Source organism: Puntigrus tetrazona, chromosome 5, assembly GCF_018831695.1.
Source record: "Puntigrus tetrazona isolate hp1 chromosome 5, ASM1883169v1, whole genome shotgun sequence".
Taxonomy (NCBI): domain Eukaryota; kingdom Metazoa; phylum Chordata; class Actinopteri; order Cypriniformes; family Cyprinidae; genus Puntigrus; species Puntigrus tetrazona.
Genome location: NC_056703.1, coordinates 32,016,999 through 32,044,498, shown reverse-complemented (window position 1 = coordinate 32,044,498; position 27,500 = coordinate 32,016,999). Strand labels below are relative to the sequence as shown.

Here is a 27,500-nt window from a genome sequence, read left to right as displayed (position 1 = left end):
CAGAACAGTTTTGGATAGAACGAACACCCTGAATCCAGTTTAACAACAGCAGCGTTTGAAGTGGAGTTATAGCGCGAGAGTTTCAGCTTGAGGACACGGATGAAATGAACCTAGCGGAATATTATCTTTAACATCTAGAAAGAAATGTGGCATACATTCCCGTTGCAGCCCGAGAGGACAGTCTCAATAAACCAAAACATCCGTCGAAAAGAGACAGACAGCAAATGGTTCCTTATTATATATGCATGTATATATGCATACGTATATATATGTATATATGCATATATATAGATGCAATTCAAAGATACAATGCAGAGGGGGAAAAACACATCACAGTAAAAAGTAGTTATTAATTTGACATTTGATCATTAAAAATCTGTCCTTCCTTAACCTATTAACCTCCTCTGGTGGTAAAAAGAGTTTCCCGACTTATCCAGAGGACGTTTAAAATCTGGAAAAAACGCATTCGTCCTATTGATCTGTAGCAGGCACTGAAGTACTATGGCCAAAGAGGGTTTGTCGTCAGACCCTGAATGCGTTTGCTATTGCTATGTACATTGTCGTAAAAAAAAAAAAAACGCGATCCCTTTACACGTCAGTGTCCGATGCGGTTTGAGTTAACGTCTTTAATACATACGGGAACGGCTAACACGGTTCGCTTGCTCTTTCTGGCTTGTGAGGTTCCGACTGCGTTCGTTTGGTGCGTTTATGTACAGTTGGTTTGTAGGCAGTGGAAGTTAAGTCTTAGACGCAAAACAGCAGCAAGTTCTCGGTCCTTGGCATTCAGAGTCCAGCCGATGGTTTTGTCTGGTCTGGGCGATGGCTGTGGCTTCAAACGTTAATATAATTGTTCAGTTAGATTGTTGGTTGGTTTTGCTAGTACATTCGAGTGACAGCAGAGAGCATTAGTGCTCTGATATGATTAAGGACCGTCAGTCCAGTAAAGGCCGACCTCGAGAGGCTGATTTCTTCATCCGGATGAGACGTCCGTCTCAACTTCTCACCATCCTTCGGTTCTTTATGTTACCCGTCTCTCTCTGTCCACCTCTGCTCACACAGGCCGTTGGGTTGAGAGTCTACGGCTCTACTGGCCAGATTTTTTGTCCTTCTGAAAACTGAAGCTCGTGCGACGGTTCAATTTGCGTTGTTTCTGGGCGAAGTAATCCGCCCTCGACGTGCTGGCACGGGACTCCAGGATGTAGTTCACCTGGGAGAGGAAGAGGAAACGACACACTTCCTGTGAACGCGCTCAAAGTCATCCACACAAAAGAAAAGTAGTAAAAAAAACGAGAAATCCTACCTTGAGCACAATCTCATTGACAGTAGCAGCATCACACTCGAAGTACAGGGCTTTGTAATCGTGGTTGCTTAGATATGTGAGCTTAAATATTGCATGACCTACGAAGAAACCATAAAGACCTTTTTACATTCAGCAAAAACAATTATCATCGTGGTTCAACATGTATGTATGTGCATGCGAGCTAGTACTATTTGTTACATTAAAAAAAACACTAATAATTTTTTTTCTTTAAATCCTTATGCTACAACTGTAATCATTTTTATTAATAGGTTTTTGACAAAATATTTTTTAGAAGTTTTCCATTATTTTGGTTTAGTTTCCAATCATTCGGCCCAGCAAGAAAAACACAATCTAATCAAAAGCTTCTTGCAAATTTACACTGAATAGAGAATTTCAAATGCAATTTAAACATTTATTTATCTTGACAATGAAGTTAAACATTTTGGTTAATGATAAACTGATTATTCCATGAATATATTAATGAAATAAACAATAAAACGTTCATCTCATATTTCAGAAAATGTACATACACGGTGTCTAAAGTTTGGGGTCAGTCTCTTATGCTAATCAAGGCGGCATTTATTTGATCAGCAGCAAAAAAAGTTGTAAAATGCAATAACAGTTTGCTATTTTAATATATTTTCAAATGTAATTTATAGCTGAAATTTCAGCATCATTACTCCAGTTTTCAGTCACGTGATCCTTCAGAAATCGCTCTAATATGTCGATATTAAACATAATGAATTTGGCGTCTCTGAATTGGAACACACGGGACACACAGAATGGAAATGGCCCTGCTCCAGAAACAAGCGCTCGGCGAACGGCGCATCCCGACTGAGACTGGAGCATTTCCAGGCGTAGTCGGAGCATCGGTGTGCGCCTGTGAGCAGACTTCAGCAATCTGTCTGCACTTCATCAATCACCGTTAGCAGCACGCGTCTGGAGAGCTGCGCTCGCGTCCCTGTCATATCCGCTAAGAAGAGATGTCTGCATCACTTACCGATGCAAACCTTACAGAAAGGCTGCGTAAATAGATTTTGTTTTTCGGTAACGGAGTTCCCTGTAAGTGTAATGCAATAGAAATGCCTTGGTGAGTTTGCAGCGCTACGCTGCATCTGTCAGTCGCCGGTGATGTGGGACATCAAAAGAGTTTCTACATGAACCAGAGACGTCTCGGAGCCTATTACTTGACTGCAAGTGTGCAATAAGTAGCAAAAAAAGTCATTGCATTTTTAATAATAAAAAGCATATAAGCTACTGGTCAAAAAAGATTCTTTTTCTTAAAGGATGCATTAAATAGATTCTAATTCACTATTAACTTTCCCTCAAAAAGTCCTAATTTTCTGCTTATTAATAGTTAGTAAGGCAGTTGTTAAGTTTAGGTATTGGTTAGGATTGAAGATGTAGAATAAGGCATTAATAAGTGCTTAATTACTACTAATAAAAGGCTTATATTTTATTAAAATGCATGCTAATTGCAACGAAATGCTAAGACCCTAAAATAAAGCGTTTTTTAAAGTGTATTGTAAATAAATGCTGTTCTGTTGAACTTGATGTTTAGCAATGAATCCCGAAAAAAGCATCACTGTTTTCATAAATGTATGAAGCAGCAAAACGGCAAATCAGCATATTATTTCTGAAGGATCATGCGAATTTATAGCAGGTTATTATAGTTAACTAATACTCAAACCATAAAAGATTACTTCAAGTAAATGAAGTAAATGAGTAAAACAGTATTTTTAAAATACCTTTGTTTTTAAAACACTGTTTACAAAACATTTCTATTTGAATTTGGTTTGACTAAAATAAACTACAATAGAAAAAATAAACAGTAAATAAATTCACAGTAAAAAACACACACACAAAAAAAAACTCCTAAAACAAACCAAAAAGAAAACAGGAAAATGAAAACACAAATTATAAATTGAATAAAATTATAAAAATAAAATAAAATAATAAAAACACAAACTATAATAGCCCTAATAGCCTGAAGACTGGAATAATGGTTGGAGGAAATTCAGCTTTGCACCCACAGGAATAAATTACATTTTAAGACGTATAAAATATAGTTCACAATATTAGTGGTTTTACTGTATATCTGATCAAATATATACAGTCTTGGTGAAAAAGAAAAAAAAAATTATATATATATATATATATATATATATATATATATATATATATATATATATATATATATATATATATATATATATATATATATATATACACACACACACACACACACACACATATGTGGTCTCAAAACTCTGAATAGTAGTGTATATAAATAAGGATTTCATGCATATTTGACAGCAGTACGAGCAGAACTGACTTGGACTCTTCTCCTCCACCAGGTCACAGGCACACAGCAGATCCGAGTCGATGGAGATTGGCTTCTGTCGGATCCAGAACTTTGTGCTTGTCTTCTGATTTGTGACAGGATCGATCTCCACCTTTTCACCAGAAATTCCTAGAAAAGTAAGAAGGTTCTATCTTAAAAGTCACTAATGGATAAATCTCAACTGTCGATTTTCATCAAAAGACTTCACGTAAGAACGACATCCGGGTTTTAGAGACGAACAGGCGTGATGGTTTGTTTTCCCTGTTATTTAAATATGAAAGGAGAAGAGACCCACAGACTGACACCGATTCTGTAGCTGACGCTGTGAGAGAGAGGGGTCTGGAATATTATTACAGGTCTATCTCAGAAGCACACACACAGTCTTATCCATAATGGATGTGACAGCTGTCAATCATTCGCATGACTTAAAAAAAATAGCATGCAAACACCGGTGTGTGCCAGAAAAAAAAAACTGCGGCCTGTCAATCAGAGTGAAATTCCTAAAGAGATTCCCGGCTCTCGCAGGCTTCCTGCGCCTGGAGCGCTGCTGTAATTGGGATGGAGCTGTGACTGCAGCAACTGTCAAGTGTGCTGGAGTAGTTTTTTTTGTGTGTGTGTGTGTGTGTGTGTGTTTTCACAAAACAGTACTGCGTTTGATCCGAAGACCATCTGCCAAACTTTTGTTCATGAGTTGAATCGTGCGCTTTGAGAGATGGAGAAGCTAAGCAAGGACTGGAGAGACTTTCTCAAGGAATTTCTCACTGTTAGACTTCCATATAGTATTTTGTGCTGCACTAAACTGTACCATATATATGTCTATATAAATACACACACACATACATGTCTATATTTAAGAACCATATGTGTGTGTGTGTGTCTGTCTGTTCATATAATTATTTACAGGTGAAAGAATACGATATCTGAATGCATTTTCGATAAAAATGCATTTTTCCGTTTTTTGTCTAAAACGTAGAAACCTATCTGCGTTCAAGTGATGATAAAACTTGAACACAAAAAGATGGAATAAAATAGATTCTAGATGGTTCTTTATTCTGATGTATAATATATTCATATATGCATAGCAGAAAATATTCTGCCAAATTTAGGCTAAAATCATTAAAAATGCTGGCATGTCAAAAAAAATGTTTTATTTAATTATTATTCAACTTCCTTAAACCATACTTTTAAAATAATGATACCACCCGAGTGTTATTATATGCTTCTACGCTATATTACACCGTTTCCTTTTTTGCTAACACTAAAGTGCTCTATTTTGTTGGCGTGTTTCTGGAAACAGTACCTAGCTGCACGTCCGTGGTGAAGCGGAGCTTGTGGATCATGCTGATCTTGAAGGACTTGTAGTGGTGGCTGCTCAACATATCCTGTACCGTAGTGATGTCTATGGGCGGGTCCTCCTCCGAGCTCTCCTCGCCTCGAGAGCCTGCAGACCAAGACGTGTGCGTTAGGTACGCATTTATTCACTTTACATACAATAAAGTTAATCGGTATATCTAAATAAAGGAAATGTGGGCAGGAACATCCATCGAAACTCACTGTTTTCTCGGACCAAGCAGAACTCCATGGTGCCCTGGATCTCCAGAGTACTGTCCAAATCCACGGCCACGTTCGGTTCGGTCTGCTTCTCCAGACGATACATGGGGCCTGAAACGAATCGCACGAGAGTCCGGGCTGTTTAGGGTCTGGTTTACTCGACTGTGCTTGACCTCGTTTCACACGAGCTACAAAATGAATTTCACTGCACTGCACTCAAAGATCATCGAAAGCTAAATTATATTAATTATAAGATCGTGCGTTCATTCCACTAAGCCTTAGCGACGTGTTAAACCGCACATACAACTTTATTGTTATGCATTTAATAAAACATAATGAGACATGAATCATTCATTTGATTCTAAAAGCATTCTTAACGTTTCATCCAAAAATACAGAATCCAAAAAAACTCTACCTGAATCATGGAAATAAATGATACTTTGCCGTATTAAGAATTGTTATCCGTACGTCTGAACAGATAACAATTCTTTTGAATTGCACCAGTATTTAAAGAGTTCAGATGAAGTGCTGTCTGAAAGCTGAATCTAAAAAAAGTTTATATTCTGTTATTGCCATTAAAGTGAATTTTCTGAGCTCACATGCAGTAGCCCACAGAAAAAACTAAACAAAACAGATATTAGAAGAAAATTTTAAATGGCACTTGGAGACTTTTGCATCTGAATTGAATATTAAAGTTTTTATTGACTATATTTTTGATCAAATAAATGCAGCCATGTTAAACAAAAGAAATCCTACTGACCTGACCTACTGACAGTAATCCTGTTTTTTCCTCATAATAACATGAATCATCTCTACTATACTGACCTCTCATGTACTTTGAACCTCTGAACAGTTTAATACTATCATATAGTGCCCTTGAGAGAAGGCAGCCATCATATATGACTTCAGGATGACCAAACTATCTTTATACAGGATTTACAGCTCTGGGCTCTTTATAACGTTGCTTGATTAATATCGCTCAGTTCAAACAATCTAATTTGACTTTTTATTGTCCGATCAGAGGTTATCTACCCACCTAAGACCTAAAGACCGATCTTCACAGACACTACTTTCTCATTTGGAGAGGGTTTGCAAAGATAAGTCAATAACTATTGCCTTGCAGGAACAATTGATGGCTACATAACCAAAAGAATAGCTGTTTATTTCTTTTCAGAAGCAGGAAAAAATGCCCAGAGGCAGGATCAAGTCTTTCCCTCAGTTTTTCTTTTTTGCCAAAAAAACAAAACAATAGAGAGAAGCTGCCAATCTAAATAGGGCAAACACTCAGGGCAATATTTACCCTTTTGCAAATACCGTGCTTTTCCAAAATGTCACCAGAGCCTCTGAAAGCTTGCGACCTCTATGGAGAAAGAAATATGTTCACGACAGCCTCCAGCGGCACAACGCGAGACCCATCAGAACACAAACGAAGCCGACGAGTGAATCAATTCTATACAACACTTGAGTTCTGAGCCAGACGAGCAGGAATCAGACTGGCTGGGTGTGAGGAGAGAGCACCTCTCTGTATCTACAGGAGAAAATGTGAATTGCTGTGACACTGAAGAGCAGGAGGCTGTGACTAATTCAGAAACACACCATCTGACCTTTTACAAGCTTTCCTGCGACCCTGCGCTGATCCCGGTGAGCTGAGAGGTTATTTTTCATCCATTTTATCATCCGTCGAGCGGAAACTGTAAGTCTGATCACTTAGTAAAGTAGCAGCACACCTCTCACAGACAAGACACATGCATGCATTTAATGATTAAATGATATTTGATATTGAGGTTTCATATTTAATGGTTTATAAAAACCTTGTCACAAGTATTAATAATATTAAAAATAAAGCTTGATTCTGCAAACATCCTGCAAACATAAAATGTTTAAATATTAGAAATTATATATATATATATACAGTTTTTTTTATGTTTTTTTATATTTTATAACATGTACTTTAATATTTTAATATTTACTTCAATATATTAAATATTTTTATTTCTTTTTCTAATTTATAAATAAGGCAATAGGGTACATTAGCAGCATTTATTTGATTAAAAAATACAAAAAAAATATAAAAAAAAACAAAAATACTGGTTAATTTTTTTTATCTTATTAAAATATTATTTTTTTGATTATCAATAACAAACTTAAATGGTACTGTATTTGAATGCTTTTTAAAGAACTAAACTGACGTGTGGTCACAGGGTGTGTGTGTGTGTGTGTGTGTGTGTGTGTGTGTGTGTGTGTGTGAGAAAGACCTCAGCGATCAGATTTCAGAGCCGTTCTATGATGAATCTTTAATAACCAGAGACCAGACGTACCATGTGGAGCTACAAATCCAATCATTTTGTGTGCATGTGTGTCATTAAAATATCAAGCCAAGTACTAAATAAAACAGCTGATACACTATTCCTACAAATCCAGCAAATGCTGAAAATGTTCATCTTTGGATAATGTCTCAATGCATTCGCCCTAAGCACATAAAGCATAACAGTCACGGTCTGAGCTCATCTGTAGTTCACACACAGGCACACCGACCCCAAACCGCAGCCATCGCCGCCTCCCAAATGTCACCAACATTTACCCTGATAAGACCCACAGGAGGCATTCAATCGCGCTTATCTTCCCCAACAGACCCAGCGAGCTTTACAAACCTTGAGCCGCTCATAAAACTAGTCATATTTTACAGTGTGCACACTTTCTAGTGTCCACACGTCTTACTGTTACATATTCGCTCAGTTCAAGTCAAAGTCATAGAAATAATGTATTTTTTGACAAATTGTAAATTGTGGAATTAAACATATGTATGCATATATACACATTTATATACATACATATATATATATATATACACACACATATACATATATATATATATATATATATATATATATATATATATATATATATATATATATATATATATATACTTAGATATTTATAATTAAATATATTTTAGATATTTATAATTAAATATATTTTAGCATTTTAATCATACATTATGCATTATATTTTCATTTGTTTTATTAATGCTTTTCTATCTATTAGTAACATAGTTAAAATCCGTCTAAAACTAATACATTAAACAAATAACGTAACACACACATATAAAATATATACATCACATATTTAACACCGCAAAAAGGTTTACGCTAGTTTCTTGTTCAGACCGGAAAGGATTAAACTAATAAAGGAAAAACAATTGTTGAAAAAAAAGAGCAAGAAAAGGGGCAAACAGAGAGTGGACAGAAGATTGGATCGGTCTCTTGTCTCCAGCGGGTAAATAAACAATCAATACTCATCTAAATGCAGATGAGAGCGTGGCCCACACCGCCTAACGCTTCTCCTCTGGACCAACTACCCCATCACATCCACTCAAGATGTCTTCTGAGACACCATCTCAGACTAAAAGAGAAACAATCACCTGCGAGATGGGATGCTGGACCGGGACGGGGCAATGGCTCACTGCCCGCGGGGCAATTCTGTAGGTTTATTTCCAATTAAATTCCCTCTGAGGGCTCTCTTGGGCTGCTGTCAAATCAATCCGTCTCTGATGAGGCTGTGCATCAAACACAAGTACTCTCAAACCACTGGAACTAAAGATGCCATTATAACGGAGTGTGCTCCTACTTTTAAGAGCGAGCAGATATTTCTCTTTTTTCTAGGCATGTCTAAGATGTCACAAATCCAAAAAGAGAAACACTGGGTTTGTTTGTTTGCTTGCTTGCCCCAGAGACTGAGCTGCATGAGAGGACTGAGCTGGCTATTCCTCTGATACCTTTAAAAAGACAAAGAAACACGGATCTCACAGAGCGGGAGCATTTATTTTTCTCTTATACTCACCATCTTTGTTGTTTCTGGAAAAGCTGTCAAATACTTGCATGGCATGGATGCCAATAGATTGCGTTTTACAACCCAAAATAGCTTCCGAAACGAGACTATTTGTGAACTTCAAAGTGCTAAATGGTTTGAAGTCAAAGCAAATGTCACCGTGATGGATTATCTTTAAAATTACTACAGACAGTTCAGTTGTACTAAAATAGCACATGTTGTTGTCATGTGTGAGAAAAGTAACTGAAATATTGAGACGATAATAAAAAAAATAATAACAGCTACAAACCAAACATAGCTTAACTTCTTAAATATATCGGTTTTAAATATAGAAAAATGTTTAAAATATGACAAAACCTACTTAAAAGAGGGAATTTAAAAAGTATGATTTCTAGACTTGGAAGTCATGGAAAATAATAGAACAAAATAAATCAATGAAAATAAAATAATGAATTCATTTGACGTTAAAATAATTATAATTATTCAAATATATAATAATATAACATGATATAATGATTCTAATAATGTAAATCAAATTGAAATCGTTAAAATAATTAATGTATTATTGACTACAAATAAAAAATATGAAGAAATTCTTATTAAATTCTTATTAAAATAATTATTAAATAATTTAAATGTAATTTATATTATATATTATATATTTATATATTGAAAAAATTATTTGAATTATAATGATTTGAAATACAAATATTTAAAAATGTTCAACTATAATTAATTGAAATATAATTATAATTCATGTAATATAAAGACATAGATATTTTTTTTTAAATCTCTGAAAACTGAGAGCGTCTGTCTTGGATTCACAAAAGCTGAGCAGCGCTGCTATAGACAGTCAGTTCGGTGTTGATGAAGGCGTACGCGATCCATACCGATGAGGCTGTGTGGATACACACAAGACAAAAGCCAAGAGCGCGGCCTCTTTAAACTGACAGCGCTAGCCTCCAGCGCCTTACTGAAGTGAACTTCTCTGGCTGCAGGCTCTGACCTCAGCGTGTGGTAAATTCAGGAGAGATGAGGCTTCAGTGGCTCTCCACGCGCCATCATTTTCACTGCGTTTCATCCATTTTCTCTCTAATATACTTTTGTCCCCGCACCATTGCTTTCCATTCTTTATGTGCACTTCTCCGTCTCCGAGTCAGTCTGCGGCTCGATCTCCTCTCCTCACCCCTCTTATCTCGCCCTGCCCCGGCTCATCATGGCCGTCAAAGGGGCGATCCGTTACCTGTGACTTTTTGTATTAAAGTCTGTGGCCTTATCAGATTCCGCCCCATTCGGCGATGACAAATTAGGACGGCACATTGCCGCGGTTATCAGGCCAAATCACAGCAGACGGCTTCACTTACTTTCTAAGATGAAAACGGCACACATAAACACCGGTTCGACCGGCAATTCAAAGGAACCATTTGACACATTTCTTCCAGCATTTATTTATTTCCCCCAGTAAGGGCACTTGTAATATTTTTCAAAGTGTCTTGCACCAAAAACAGTCCAGAGTTTGTTTATCATGCCGATATGCATGTAAAAGCATCAGGAGTTGTTACTGTTAACTAAAAGTCTTTAAAGATTTAACATGTAGTGTATATTATATTTATTATGCACATTATAGATTTTAGATATTAAATATATGTGACCCTTGAGCACAAAACTGTGAGTAGATATTTTTGTTGCATTAGCCACCAATACATTATGTGTGTCAAAATTACAGATTTTTCCTTTATGCTAAAAATCATCAGGATATTAAGTAAAAATCAAGTTCCATGAGACACTTCCTACCATAAATCTATCAAATTCATTTCTGATTAGTAATACGAAATGCTAATAATTTTAGTTCTCAATATTTTAATTTTGTTGCACCCTTAGATGCCAGATTTTCAAATAGTTGTATCTCGACCAAATATTGTCCTTTGCCAACAATCCATATAATCAACGGAAGCTTATTTATTCAGATAATTAAATACAATGACACTTATGACTGATTTTGTAGTCCACTATATATGTAATAAGTATTATTAAAGATTTCAAAATATATAAAATATATAAAAAAGTATATTAATAATAATAAAAATAATAATAAATAAAAATATAATAATATTTTATACAATAAACATATTATAAATATAAATAATAATATAAATAAATAAAAATATAATTTAAACAGCACTTTAATGCGGTTTACTAATTAAAATATTTTTGAAGTATTACAATTAATTAAATTGAAAAAAAAATTATAGTAATAATAATAATAATAATAATAATAATAATAATAATTAAACAAACACACAGATATAAAAACTAAAAATTAACAAGCAAACTAGAAGTAAAAACGATCCTCTTTAAGATTCTCACCTGATCCTTTCTGGGAGCCCTTCCTCTTTTGAGGGCCTTCTGCAGAATATCCTTCATGGTCACTTTCAGGCTGTCCACTGGAATCAGGGAGAAACCATGAGCGGCGTTTCTGTGGGCAGAGAAGGCAAATCATAAGTCATATTGAATACATCTTTAACATTTGCGCTAGATGCAAACAGAGCCATCACATCTTCAGTGATCACATCATTGATGAATGCTTTTTCCCAGGCAAACCAGAGGAAACTAAAACAGTAAAATTGCGAAATTTCTTGGAAATATAAAATAACTGATTCCTACTTATATTTTAAAATATAATTTATTCCTGTGATGCAAACTTGTCCGCATCATTATTCCAGTTTCAGCGACACACAATCCTTGACATATCATTATTGTATTTCATTTTCTTGACTCCTCTGATTCAGTGAGGAAATGAGTCATCTGACTGATTCACTCCATGATTCAGTCCAACGACAGATTCGTGACTCTTGTGACTGATTCAGTTGATGCACTAGAACTAATTTATTCAAGCAAAACCAATATTTTTAAAAAAATTTTTTTTTGCAGATGTAGTTTGATATTCAACAGAATGACTCTAGTCAAGCAGTAAGTGGATATAAGAAAAGCTTGCACACAGATAGACTGTACAGTACAGAAGTTGGTGGCTTGCTTTAACAGAGCGCATCCTAAACACAATAGGGCCGAGGGCCAGTCCACGAGTCAAACTTTGAGCACATGGACGCATCACTGCGATAGACTTTATCAACAGAACAACAACCCGAGGCCAGAGAGCGGAGAGCGCACACTTTCTGGACAGAGGACTCGCTTGTCCACTTCCATTTAGCAGTCCTGACCCGTCTGCCTCGGGCCAGGGCTTCTGACAGGCTTCACGTCAGGCCGGGGATCCGGCAGAAGAGGTCGCCGGCCCCGATGGCCCACTGAGGGCCGAGCGCTGGCTCAGTTCTCGCCCAGGGTCCTGCAGTGCCACATCAGTGGTCCTCTCATGAAGGGAGCATGCAGCTGACCCAGAGAGCTCTGAACACCCGCCCACGGCTGAGAGCTGATGAATAAAGAACAAATAACTACAGACAAAGACACGGCAAATGCAATGAAAAGTGCAAAGCAGCTGGCCCACAAAAACAACTTTTCAAAAAAAAAAAAAAAAAAACTCAATTGGTTTATGCCACGGGCGATTGGCTGCTTATGATGAAGTTCTGTTCAAAAGTTTGGGGTCCGTAACATTTTTTTGGTTTCTGAAAGAATCTCTTTTGCTCACCAAGGCCACAGTTATATGATACATTCATATACTACAGTGTTGTCTACTAAAATATTAAGAAACACATACGTTAACGAACAAAAGAAATGACAGCTAAAATGAATAATATAGTTAAAATTAAAGCACTACATTACTAATACTGAAACTCAAAATTAAGATGAAAAAATAATAACTAATCACTAAATTTAGTTACTAATAAAAAAAAAAAAATATTTCATGATATAAATAACATGACAGTATATAATCATACTAAAAAAACACTGCTTCTAGGACTTACGTTGTATTAAGACACAGATTAAAATACAGTAAAATAGTAAAATATAATTAAAATTATATTTAATATAATGAAAATAAAAATAACTGTTTTCTACTTGCAAATATATTCAATTGTAATTTATTCCTATGATGCATTGCTAAATTCAGCATCTTTAGTCCAGTCTTTAGAGTCACATGATCCTTCAGAAACCATTCTGATTCGATGCTAAAGTAGTTATTATTATTATTTTCATTTTTGTGGAAACAATAAAATATATCTTCTGAATAGACTTCCAAATAACAAATCTTATATCGTGTGGGGTTTTTTCGCCGGTACTGCAATGTGTTGCTTTCACAGCTGACAAAAAAAAAAAAACTAATCTTCTATACATTGTTTTATTTCCTAATAATGCAAATGCAAAAAAAAAAAAAAAAAACACTGCATAAAAACATCTACGACGTACACAAACAAACTAAACCTTCGCTGTAATGTTAAATTCATTATTACAGCCCAAAACAAGGTTCCCTATCAAAGACGGGACAGTCTGGCAGGGTGCCGCTCAAATCCAATTAGCAACTTTCAATTAATAGAGGCCTCCTAATGCTTTGTCAGCCACATTAACCAAACAGCTGATTAAACATCGGCCCAAATGCACAGAAGACCAACAATCGAATCGAGAGCTCTCGCAAGAAAAGATAAGAGCTTCATGGAAAGGCCTGTGGGAAAAAAAAAAAACTCACAAACTTAAGGACCGAGTGCTTAGGACTTATGTGAATTGCCAGGCATTTAAACCTCATTAGTTTAGGGCTTAGTTTAAAGCATTGAGGTAATTCTCATAAGAACCTTATCAGAGGCTTGCACTAACCAGGCAAAACTCTAGACACAGGTGAAGAATAAAACACGTTCATTATCTGACATGGTTTGCTGGAATAGTGTATTAATGCAACTACACACACTACCATGCAAAGGTTAGGGGTCAGCAAGACTGTGTATGTTTCCCAAAAAAGTGTCTTCTAACCAAGGCTGCAAATATAAAGTAGTATTAGATGAATAAAAAGTAAAAGCAAAACAAACAGCATTCATTTTAACAATATATAACGCTATATTGGATATTAAAAAAAAATGCCGATCCCAAATTTTGGAACAGGGCATATATGCATGTCGACAACAAAAAAAAGTGTTGCCAAGCCATTTTACTTGAATTATGTATTTAACAAAAAAATAAACAACAGTTAATCTTTTTGATTTCCTTTTGATTTCGATCCTAAATGTATTCATTCTTCACAGTGAGACAGTAGCAGTGATAAAATTGGAGTTAAGTGGCATTCTTACATCCGAACAAAGAGTGACTGCTTGGGCCCCAGTCCAGGAGACGAGTACTTCTCGACCAGAGCCAGCGTGCTGAAGCCAAACTTGTGTATGGGCTCGTTGGAGTCCAGCGGAGGGAAGTCCGTGTCCACCTCCCCGTCATCCTCAGCGATGTGGAGGCAGTAAGTGTTAACGTTTTCACTGCGGAGTAAGAAAGGAGAAACGTGAGATCTGCTGTCAATGAAAGCATGTTCGGTACTTCAATGAGGCGTTTTCCTATCAGCTTGTTTTATTTTTTAAGCAGCTTTGTCATTTTCATTAACGACAAAAACAGAGGTGCACAAACTGTAAACATGTTTATAATACTTTTAAATATTACATGAAATTCAAGGTCATAAAACGTCTTAAATACCTTAGTGCAAGAAACATCTTAAATTATCATTTTAAGTTTCATGTTTGTGTATGAAAAAACATTTGCATTACAGATTATTTGTAATTATATGATTTTCAAACTTCAAAAGCCTATAATTTCAAATAATAAGCTTATGACAGTGTTTAATGTATGGCGTTTATACTATAATATGTTGTTGATTGATGTAAGCGTGCGTATTATTTCTCTCTCACCCTTTGCATGAGCAGCCGGCAATAATAAAGCACATACATTACAAAATAAGAGTCCATGTGTACCGCAAGTGTTTATAATTATAAGTCTATAAAAGTGGATAATATTTTTATTGATAAAGTAACAACTATAATGTCTTCCAATTAATTGTAATGAGTTTTATTCTTTCTAAAATAACGTCTGACCATTAAATCAAACCGATTGAATTACGTGATGTGCTATGTTCATGTCGCCCTGTTGTTATTAGGTTGCAGGGAAACAGCTTTCGTTTCTGTCTGTGAAGTGGTTCTGAAGAACTCTTTCTAAAAGCTCTGGTTTGGTGATAAAGCCCGACATCACTCTCCTGACCCTAGACGAGGACGACAGAAACATCAAACAAAAGCACCCAGACACAATTTATGAGTCAGGGCATTTAAATGGGGGCTATTCATTGAGGGGCAAAAACATTGAGAGCTTGTTGGGATGAAGCCTGGCACAGAATGAGTACGCATCAAAAGAGAAGCACTGGGAAGAGTTGATTGGTTTCATGGTAAAACCTTTTGTTGCATGATTATATATAGTGTAAGCTGGCTGTATTCCAGACTACTTTTGCCCAGGGCTTTGTTTTATATCATAATAGATCCAGACTGATCCATCTGAAATACAAAACTAACAGCAGCCTACTCCACAATTCATTCGGCGCAGTCGTGGTAAGCTTTTGTCTTTATGATATAGTTTTTAGTCCCTCGAGGGCAGTGCCTTCTCTGGTGTTTTTACGCTGGGACGGTGGCGTTTTAATTTGCTCTGACACTCCGTCGAAATCCAGGCCTGAGTAGTAAAGACTAACTGTCATAGTGTTAATCAGACCCATGATCCTGCTCGGGCAGCCTGAGGAGATAACAGCAGACTCTGAAAAAGTCCTGGACCTCAAGTACCACAAGTTTGGGTTTTTTCTAGTAAGACGCACTCCTTCTCGACATCACCTTTAAATTCTGGGCTATCCGAGACAACAAGCGACTCATGAAGATCTACAATCTAAGTGTGCCAAAAAAAAAAAAAAAGAAAATCACCTTTAAAGTTGTCTAAATGAAGTCCTTATCAATGCTTAATACTAATCAAAAATTAAGTTTTGATATATTTACGGTAGGAAATTTACAAAATATCTTTATGACCATTGCTACAAATATATAATTAAATATATATATATATATATATATATATATATATATATATATATATATATATATATATATATACACACACACACACACACACACAGGTATGTGCCAAATAATTACGTCCATTTATTTCAATAATTTGTTTCAAAAAGTGAAACTTGTATGTTACATTAGTTCACTACACACGAAGTGAAATATTTCAAGCCTTTATTTGTTTCAATTTTAATTATGGATTAAATTTAAAATTACAAAATTATATAAATAGTATATATATAGTTTTTGATGAAGACCATTCTGTAGCTCGAGCCATGTGTTTAAACCCAATTTACACCCATACTAAGCTCATTTATCTTGTGATTGCACATCTGGATGATAATACCAGATGTCACAGACTACTCAAAACCTGGATCAGCAGAACTGTAGGAGAGAGGGACATGGGAAATGATTGGCTTGTCCTGAGAGCAATGAAGGAATCGCTCCCGTATTCAATAGGGGCGGTCCCTTTACCTTGATCCTCACTCAAAAGCAGCTTTCAGATGCTCTCCAGTAATGTCCAGAGCCGTACGGAGATAGCCGACTCATTTAAACCCCACACAAGTCCTGTATCTCTTCCTCGCTCCGGCCCGACCCTCCTCCGGGGGGAAAAGACTCATTGCTATGCCAATCAGGTCTCACATCAACCACCAAGACTGTCTGTGTGAGGCACCACGCTGCCCAAGAGGGAATCTTGCTTCTTTTTTTTCCCCTGGTCTCCTCTCCATTTTAATGGTCACCCTCTTCTCAATCTGACTGAAGTATAAATCTTCATATTGTACCACGTACCGGGAGAAAATTCCTGTGCTATTCGGTCAGCAAACCTCGGAGACGTACTGAATGAGGAGATGAGAAAGAAACCCAGGGGAATCCCTGCCTTCGCTGGGAAAGGTCAAGACTGGCATTAGCAGCGGAGGTAGATGGGAAAGGAATATAAATGCCTCTGGGAAGCATCATTACTTTCCACGCAGGATGATAACAAACATATTTTATTTATGGCACCTCAAGCAAGTATCCACTAAACGGGGATCAACAGTGTGAACATTTCACTTACATCTGCAACTAATAATAGATGCATGCAAACTGTGAAAAGTATTTAGGATGCATGTGTTAATAAAAAGAAGGTTCCCTTGAGTCCTTTTTCACTTTTATGTAATGGCATAACAAAAATCTTATTTATCACTTTAAGAAGTTCTACATTGGAAGCTGGAAATCACATTTGCATTCTAAATTAGGTTTATTTCCTATTTCCTATTTTAGTTTCAGTTAAAATATTGTGTATTTTCGTGATTTTTTTTTAAATAAGCCTATATAGTTCTTGCCTTTGCAACTAGCTGAAATCAATTTTTTAAAGTTTACATTTGTATTTTTTATGTTAGTTACAATCTATTTTAGTTCAAGTAATGCTTGTTGGGGGTTTTTTTTTATTTGTTTTAATTTTAGCTAACTATAATAACTATAATTATTCGACTTCACAAGGCAATGATTTAACGAAATAAATGTCAATTAAAATTTTGGGACGTCGACATTTAAAATCTAAAGTTCCATAATTCTTCATTAAGTAAAGGTTGATGCAAAAATATCCAGAAACTTAATTTATTACTGTTAAAATAAAATAATGTTCATTACGTCCGCGCTCTTGCATTTTTCGAATCGAGCCACGCATTGAGCTTCACTTCAACACTCCATGCGTTGGAATATGTGGAAATATTAAAATCTGACGAGTGTGTAAAAAGCTTTTTTCTACTAACGTGAGCTTGGGTTCGCGGCCCTCACAGGTGTACTGCCAGCAGATGAGCCCGATGAGATCGTGGACCCGAGCGTTAGCCATCGTCACCACCGTCATGGGGTGAAGCTTTTCTTGGGTCGACTGCATTGAGAGGTAGACGTCAATTTTTTTGGTTGCCGTTGTACCGACGTGGCCCTGAAACAGAAACGTTAAAGAAATGTTTCAATAAGCAATTAAACTGAGCAGACAGTGGTTTGACATCGGTAACAATCTTTATCAGATCATTTTGTTTTCATTACAAGATGACAAAAAAATTAAATAAACACAATCATTGATATATACATACATACAAATATATATTTTTTAATATAAATAAGTCAAATAGTGCCACTGCTAATATTACTAATATCACAACATTAAAAGATTTTATTGAAAGCGGAAAAGACTTTGCATTCATGACAATTTCACACCATTAAAAAAAACAGTGTAAAAGCATGAATCTAAAGAGCCAATGGGGGGGACAGGTGATAAAGACAGCTGTAAGTGATGCACAATGACAAACTACACCTAAAATCTCCAAGACTGTCAAAAATTTAAAGCGGCAGTCTTTCTCTTTTCTGCGAAGGTGTTATAGCCTGGAGCTGATCCTAATGCAAGAAGACGGGAGAGAAACCTGCGTGACGCCAGGCGTTTCTGTTCTGCGTTTAAGAAAGAGCTTGCGTAAAGGGTGATGAAAACGCTCTGTAAGCTATCCCAAACATGTTTTTATATGGTGTTGATTCAATTAATTCTGCCATTCTCTTAACGCTTTACACATTTTTTAACAATGGCAGTTGATGGTAAGGTCTGGAAAATTGAGTATAGAAGTGATTTCTAAACCATTTAAATGTTTTTATCATGCGAGAGAGCGCTGCCTGATGAACTAAAATCAGGGTTATTACAAAGTCAAATAAATAAAATAAAAATAATAATAATTATTATTATTATTATTATTATTTGAAAGTAGTAATATATAAAAACAAATAAAATGTTATATATAAGAAATTCAGCTAGTTGCCAAGGTAACGAATGAATAATAATAATAAAAATTAAAAAAACCACACAGACATATTTTAAAAAATGATTAAAATACTAAAAAAGCCAAAACCCAACAAAATTACTACATAAGAAACAATTTCAACTTTATATTATAAACGGAGGCAAATTGTGACTCTGGAGCACAAAACCATCTAAACTAGCTCGAGTAGGTCTATATTTGTAGCAAGGGTTCAAAATTATCGCTTTTTCTTTCAAGCCAAACATCATGAGGATATTAAGTAAAGATCATGATCCATGAAGGTATTTTGTACATTTCCTCCCATAAATATAGCAATATTTAATTTTTGATTAGCAATATGCATTGCTAAGGACTTCATTTCGACAACTTTAAAGTGATTTTTGCACCCTCAGATTGCAGATTTTCACATTTTAAAAAAACAGACCATTATGATTGGTTTTGTGCCCCAGGGTCATGTATTTTATTTCCTGAATAAGGGACAGCTTTTTAGGAAAGTCCTTTTTGACATCAGCATTCAAAGATAATCCAGCGTGTAATTTTAGAGGAGAAGTGCTTAGCGTGGACACAAAAAGCGCTCACCTTGCCATCGAATTTGGAGTACTCGTTGAAGGGGTTGTTGAGCTGCTGAGGACACTGTTCTAGCCGCAGCGAGAGAGTGGATTTACTTCCTGTGCTCCGGGGCCTGTCTTTAAAGTCCTTCTTGTCAAAAAGCGAGCTCAAGTCGTCTGCTACGAAAAGCCAGGCAGAAGAACAACATATTCAGAGAACAAGAAATAAAAACCGTAAACACAACTTCTCTTTCGAGCACGGCTACCGTACCTGATTGAGACGAGCTCCTCTCTTTCCACTGGATGTTTTTGCACTTGATCTGGTTCTGTCGCTCTTTCCTCAGTCGCTCCAATCTCTGAGCTTTAAACGAAAAGGCTTTCATCTGTTAACATCGACAGTGGCGTGACCTTGTTACACTTTAAAGTGGTCAATAAAATATTCACGCATATTATGACTGGGATTAAGGGCTGAATTCAACTGGTGAAAAAAAAAATGCAAGGGGTTTCGATACATTTTAAGTGATAAGATTTTTATGAAAAATGCAGGTCATTAATTAATTATTAATTAAATTTTCCCCCTCAAAAAAAACCCCATTCTCATTACTGTAACACAGAAAAGCTGCTAATCCTGTTGAATTTTTTTTAATCAACACGAATATACAGTTACTTTTGTACTTTACAAATCTAAATTATTAAATGAATTATTATCCCCATTACGGTAATATTTTAATGTCATGAAAATGTCGCAAAGAAAAAAAAAATTAATGGAATTAAAACACTCTATATTACGAATATTACAAATACTCCAGAATGTCCACAAAAAAGAAAAAGTCACTTTCCATTTACTTTCTGAGGTCTACAGCTGATCTACATATCATTTTATTTCCTACACGTGCATTTTAAACAATACGCATATATGCGGTTCAAAAACTATAAAAAGATTGCCGTTTAGTTTGCTTGTTTAGTATGCATTCTGTGTGTCTGGAACATATTTAAATTAGTTTAATTTTGAACACTTAAAACACTTTTTGAATTAAAATTGGCCAAAGAGCACTTGGCTGGGATTTTGAGAGTACAAATATGCAGCACTTGAACCTGAAGTGTGCATGCAAACCTAATCCCCTTTAATTGCAGGGTTTTTCTCTTATACTCAAGTCAAAAGTGTTTTGCTGCTTCTGAAACTTCAACCTGACTGGTCTGGGACTTTCCAGAAAAGGTTTTTTTTTTTTTTTGCAACCAGTGCGGTATTCGGCCAAGAATTTTCTTTTCGATGCATTCCTAGAAATTAAGTATCAAAATATTAGATAACTTAATTTTTTTTTTTTTTATAAATAGTAAATACACACTTTCTTAGAAGTAGAAAAAAGCAATTGCACAAAGAAGTTTTATGGAGATTTTTCCACCTACGGATCAAAAAGTAAAGGTGCAGGCTATTGTTAAAATGCCCAATCCCTATCTAGCAGTCAGATCTCTGCATGCACAAAGGCCATATAAGTGTAATGCAAAAAACATTTTTTATGTTATTGTGTTTTTTAAAACTATGTTTTTTTTATGCAAATATAACAGGCAATATATTGCATCAACAAGCAACAGGCCTATTCAGCGTAACAGATATCTTATTGTACAATGAAACATACTTATTCTGACAAAAAATTATTGTTCTACATGTATAATTTTGATTATATTATATTTTCTAAATTTTAATATATTTTATACCCCTAAAAGGATACATATCTTGAAGACACCTATTAGTACTCAAAATGTATATAATAATAATTGGCCCAGAGATAGTTTTTGTATAAACTTGTAGAGATTCAATCAGCATTAAACCCAATTGGATTACAACCCCATTCAAAAATTAGTTACACTTAAGATCATGAAATACAAAAACGTCTTATATCCAATTAACGAATATATTTTTGAGATTACAGAATGAACTGCTGAAATTCAAACTGAATTTGATTCACGTATATGATTGATCAGATTCATATTGATATTTTCAGCACTGTTTCCTGTCCTGAACACTTGCTTACCAGCAGGCTCAGGTCTCACGAAACTGTCTTGTCGTCCTGTGCACAAGTTGTTCAGATGGTTCATAATAAGAGAAATATTTCAAAGATCCCCCTCCCCGACAAAAGCATCCCAAACCAGCGCTAAGCCACGTCCATTTCATCAAAGTTACAAAGCTGGAGTGCTGGTGATTATCAATCCCTGGCCCAGGATTAATGCGCATTTCAACAGCTGCCGCGACAAAACGTACTGACTGAAACCGAACGACTCCTGGATCGAACAAACCCCGGCGTAACCGGTTTAAACAAGCGCGATATAACCAGACCCTCAAATAATTACGACCAATTCTGCTTTCAAATTGTTCCCTAAGCTAAATATAATAGGTATAACTCGCCTGTAATGTGAGTTTTAACTGCCAAAACAGGTTTGTTTTGTGAAACTGCTCTTTGATTTATTTAATCAAAGATATTTTAATGTCCGTTTGCTGCTATCTACTGCAAAACACAGTCACGTTTGTTGCGATATTCTCTGTAATCTCTGTATCAAAACACTAAAACTGCTCATGGTGATGATTTTGAACAGAATTAATACTGGAAAAAAAAAAGAAAGGCTAGATTTGTTTGTGTAAAGAAATCGCCGGATAAGCCTACCGATTCCGAAAGACAAAAGATCCAATTTCCCCGGAAACAGTTTCTGCACTGGAAACAGGTTTGCAAAGGCAAGATCGTCTAAGAGTACGAATCAATTTCAGTCAGTTGCCATTCCCAGCCAACAAGCACAATCAGATTAACCCTTGATCACAGAAAAGGAAAATTTCATTTCGTTTAAGATGGTACCTATTAATGCTTTTCTTGCCATTTCTTTTTCATTTCGGTAAATATTTACCGAGCCCCAATACAGATCATTTCTTTCTGCTCAATTCTGAGTGGCTAGTACAGTAAAGACTGATGCAGCTGAATGAACAGGAAAGCTTTGAGGGAAAGACAAAGCAGCAAAAGGACACAGCTAGCGTCTAGCCTAACTTTCTGCTTTGTTTTGCTCCAAGGTTTCAGCCTATTGATAATCAGTAAGGCGGCCGGGATGGGAACAGTAAGGAAATGAACGATTCTGGCTCCGATTCGGATTCCACTTAAAGATTCTGGTTCCTTGAGAGTTGCGATTTTGTCAGGTTTTCTGAATAATCGCTTTTTGGATTTCAATTGCGATCTATTGCATTTACATGAAGCCCTCGGACGAGAACCTAATTGCACGGAACAGAAGAACTTCCTCACGTGCTGTACTTTATCGCTAAATCGATAAATGTTTTAAATCATAAATAACTTTCAGGTCCGGAGAGGATTCGTTTCTCTATTCCCAGCCCGGTTTCTGTCCGTCTGCAAGCCGTGCAGCAGTTCAGATGATGACCAGACAAATGCTAATAGATTTAATAATAACAGCATGCTACGCTTGTTAAGACTTGTTTGTTGTCGTTTAACGTCTTAAAAAGCGAGTTATAGCCGTATTTCCTGCAGGGGACCTAAATGGCATCGAAAGGTCTCGGCATCATCAACTGGACCGCTTTAAGCAAAGCAATACAGATAGAAAACACGTTCAGAAAGAAAGAGAAGTAATCATGGGCCGACACCGCAGAGCAAACTGAAGTAGAAGCAGGCAAGCCAGCATCCCCTTTAGCACGTTTGATATTATCAGTTAGTAAACTCTGGCAGCGACCAATAAGCATCTTCTCACACTGAAAAACTGACAAAAGACCGTCATGCTCATATCTGATCCCTCTGCAAAATGCAAAGCCACATACTCAAACCGCTGAGAGCCCAATATAAGCATGAACTCACCTAAAAATGAAAACTTTGCTGAAAAACGTAGCTCATTTAAAATTGAGCTGATGTCGGTTGGAATATTAAAAATGTATGTTTGAATTGTTTTGCATTAGTGTACGTATTTAAAAATGCATTTAATGTAGCGTCCATTTCATACTTTTTTGTTAAAGGAAAGAAATTATTATTTGGCTTCTCACAAAAGTAACCAATGACCAGGGAAAGTAACTTGCCCAACACTATTACTAGTACTATTGCACTATAACGCTGCGTCTGTTAACTTGGGACAGTTAACAGTTTGAATTAGATAGTCGGTCATCAATGAGAGTAGCTCGTTGGAAAAGGATGCGCTTGCACTAATAAATGCTGCTGCTGCCATCACCAATAAAATAAAGAAATATTTTTTAAATATTGTGGTACAATTTTGAGGCTGTACTGCTTATCGTTAAGGCATTAACTTTATTAACTTTTAACTTCATCAACTTTCGCTTCTGGTCAAAATTGCTGTCCATGATCCATAATTACGCTCTCATTTCAAAACCCTGCAACATATTTGTTTAGAGTGTTTCTTAACTATTTTTGCTCGTAAAAAATGCATATTTTCTCCTAATTCAGACATGATGACTTTTCACTGAAAGAAGCCAATAAAAGATTGTGGTTTATTATTATAGCCATATATTTACTTCATCTCATTATAGCTGGAAACAACAGCTTGAAGTCAAAAAATGTCTTGATGGAACTATATCTCATCTCACTTTGCGAGGCATTAACTGATGGTCAGTAGTGATGTGGATTATTGTGACGTTTTTAATCAGCTGTTTGGACTCCATTTGGTGAGCAATTGACGTAATGTACAATTTCTACAAAGCTGATGAAAAAACGAACTCATCTACATTTTGGATGCCACGAGTTTTCAGCACATTTTAATTTTTTGGGTGAACTATTCCTTTAAGTTGCTCTGAGTGACACGACATTGGAATTTCTAACTTCAATACAATGCCCTGAATGAAATAAATAATCAATAAATGTTTTGATAAAATGCCACAGCATCAAGGGAATAAGTCTGTAATTGCACAAAATTATGGATTTTACACAAATGTAAAAATAAAGCGTATCTGGGCAATATTTGCTTTTCTACTCTCATTTGACTAATCTTAAATCCAATTGTGAGAAGGTTCTGGGCAGATCGTCTTTACCTGTACCAACCACATCAGCGAGCTGGATTCAGGGCCCCCGAAAGCAGCGAATTTTGAGAGTCAGACAGCGACTTGCCTGTGTTGGAGCGCCGCCGGATGCCGAAGTCCCAGCTGGACGTGATGTCCACAGACTGAGAGAGATCGCAGGTCTGGCCGTCCCCTGCACCGCCGCCGCCGCCGTCCCCGAACAAACCCCCGGACGAGCCTCCGCCAGCGGACGCCGCAGACAAATGGCACTTCTCCAGATCCACGTCGTGGTCGATCAGGACCATCTCGCACATGCCGGTGTCGTCGCTGGTCACGTGCGACTGCCGGATGTGGGCCAGGATGATGGCCGGGTTGTCGAGGAAAGCCATCCTGAGCACCGGCCCCTCTCCCCCTCTGTCGCTCTCCGGTTCTCCGTCCGGATGTGTCGACCCTCAGTCGGAGTTAGAGGCTGAAGATTCCTCAGCGATGCAGCGTCTTCTTTTCCTTCTTTTGGGGGTTATTTTCTCCTCTCCATGGTTGGACATGGATGCCTGCCTATAGGGTAACACCAGATGTTCAATTATTAAGCCACGAATATCATACGACGACTTGCGTAATATACATTCAGCCTATTACTCTTGCATCATACTGGATAAGCAAATTTCTACATGATCAAAACACAATCCACGATATACCTTCGGTCATTCACCTGATAGTTTAACTTTCTTAGTAATTAAAAGATCTTTTGGTTTAATCTCTTTGCTGTGAAATCTATAATAACTTCTATACTATTAGCATTTCAAGACGAACACAACTTAGGTTTAATTTATTACCCAACCATAATTTTTGGAAAAATCATCTATCAAATATGACCAATCATTATTATTATTATTGTGTTGCATTGCATGTATTAAAACTACAGAGCTTTGATCATAAAATGAAGCATTTAAATATCACATTAAGATGTTGTCGTGAGATACGCCGTGCCAAATTATATTTATATACATTATACGTATTCTGTTATATTGTTATAAAGTTCAGGTTGATTTACAAACTATCAGAATTATATTGTTGGCTATATAAATAACGACATCTGCGACATTGCACATTTCTGCTCATCCGATTTTAAACATAGTATTTTATATGTCAGGCTTAAAGGAATATCAAGTAAAATAAGTATATGCTATACATAAACATCATCGCCATCTTCTTAAAACCAGAAATCATTCATTCAACAAGATTGAGATAAAAACGACACACCGGTATAATGGATAAACCAGTTATCCAGGCACTATTATTGTTCTTTTGAGTCTGTTTATGATATAAACACACAGTAAAGCAAATAACACAGCTGGTTAGTTACTAACTAGACTAGCTGTCGTGATCGCTCCTGTCACCGGAAACCCAAACAGCAACCCAACCAACTAGACTAGTACATAAGTTAGAGACACTCGTACCATATTATTACACCGCTGTAAACAATCTGATATGTAAACAAAATGACAAACGACGATGCTAAAATGCTAATGGACGGTACGCTAACACTTTCGGATCGACATCCACGTTAACTGCATTAGTGTCGAGGGCAAGCCGGTCACAAACGTACTCTGGCTGTGTTTGGAAATGAATAAGACTGCATTTGAATAACATTTCGGATGCAACACACGCGAAGAAGAGCCGAGTGAACGCGCTAGCCAGGCCATGCTAACGTTCGCGCTAATCTGCCCGATAAGCCTCAAACATGAGCGCATCGTTACCTTCATTCGTGCCTGTAACAGCGGCTCAAACCATCACAGACGCGCCACTCCGTCTGAGCGAGGGCCTGGCTGTACTGTCTCATTTCATAATTATGGAGATATCGCCCCAAAAACAGAATAAACGTGTCTGTTTACTCTGTTGTTCCTGTGTTGGTGGTCCAGCAAGCTACTTCCTGCGGGTTTACCCCTCATACCGGAAGTACACAGCTCTGGGAAACACCCACTAGAACGAATGATGGACAAGACACGCGGCCAATCAAGACTGAGAGAACGCACAGCGAGATTATTTTATTGTATTATTTTTGCCCTGTTCCTTTTAATTTGTTCTCTTTACTTATTTATTTACATATATTCTTTCGGTGTCTAGAATTAATAACTTTGCTTCAATGAGAAATAAGGGTTCATAAGCATACCATGTATCAGGTTATGAAAAATAAGAAAAATAAAACAATGTTTAAGTTAAAGAATTCTCCCACTATTTTAAATGCAACAGTTTTCTGTAAAAACAGTGTGAAAATATGCTACTTTACAACAGGAGGTTTTACACCTGCTCAGTTCCTAAAACTTACTTTTTTAAATTAAAAGTATATTGCATAACTAATATTTATTTATTTATTTATTTATTTATTTATTTATTTATTTATTTATTTATGTTTGTTTTTAGCGCACAAGCAAACTTTTCATATGATGATGCTGAAATGAAATGTATTGCACCGTGGATAAAATGTTCATTAAAGAGAAGAAAAAGTGCAGGAGTTATTGTAATGATCCAACCTGAACAGATTTATAAAAAAAGGACTTTAAACTTTTTTATGTTCATTTTTATATATTTACACCTACTTGTTTATTAATTTATTACGAAGGTATTTATAATTTTGTGTTTGTGAAATATAAGTTTAAACTGCTGCAGTCAGATTGACCCAAAACAAAACATTTTCAAATGAATTCATGTGCTTGGTTACCTATTTATTTCTTGTCAATGACATTATTTATGTATTTATTTTGACTAGACTATACTGAATATTTTCTGCATTGTTGTAAATATAATTAAACACCAACTTTGTTTCCCATAAACAAAAACTATTTTTCAGTAAAATGTGTTTTACTTTCTGTAGACCTTGTTTGCTCAGATTTTGTTTGCTTTTTATTTTTCAAAAAACTATTTGTAATATTAATGCTATATTACTGTTATATCGTTGCTGTCTTTTAGATGCTTGCCATTTTAGCTATTGTTTTGTTTTAAAATATTGAAATATATTTTATTTGTATTTATTTTAAAGTTTCTATTTATTTAAAAAAACTATTTGTAATATTCATGCTATATCACTGTTATATTGTTGTTGTCTTTTAGATGCATGCCATTTTAGGTAATGTTTTGTTTTA

The 27,500-nt window shown here is 36.1% G+C and overlaps 1 protein-coding gene across 1 annotated transcript in view; it reads right to left on the bottom strand.

Moving 5' to 3' along the window:
* The window catches only part of mapkap1 (MAPK associated protein 1), a 26,614-nt gene extending 307 nt beyond the window's left edge, over window positions 1-26,307 (bottom strand). Inside the window, 14 exon segments of the mRNA XM_043239758.1 lie at window positions 1-1,207; window positions 1,301-1,398; window positions 3,636-3,773; window positions 4,945-5,085; window positions 5,199-5,306; window positions 11,391-11,417; window positions 11,420-11,499; window positions 14,252-14,428; window positions 17,791-17,963; window positions 19,405-19,553; window positions 19,645-19,734; window positions 21,407-21,442; window positions 24,470-24,915; window positions 26,118-26,307. The exon segment at window positions 1-1,207 is cut by the window's left edge and continues 307 nt beyond it. Coding sequence (XP_043095693.1) covers window positions 1,085-1,207; window positions 1,301-1,398; window positions 3,636-3,773; window positions 4,945-5,085; window positions 5,199-5,306; window positions 11,391-11,417; window positions 11,420-11,499; window positions 14,252-14,428; window positions 17,791-17,963; window positions 19,405-19,553; window positions 19,645-19,734; window positions 21,407-21,442; window positions 24,470-24,749 — 1,620 coding nt within the window. The 5' untranslated portion in view covers window positions 24,750-24,915; window positions 26,118-26,307 and the 3' untranslated portion in view covers window positions 1-1,084.
* Window positions 26,308-27,500: the final 1,193 nt, after the last annotated feature.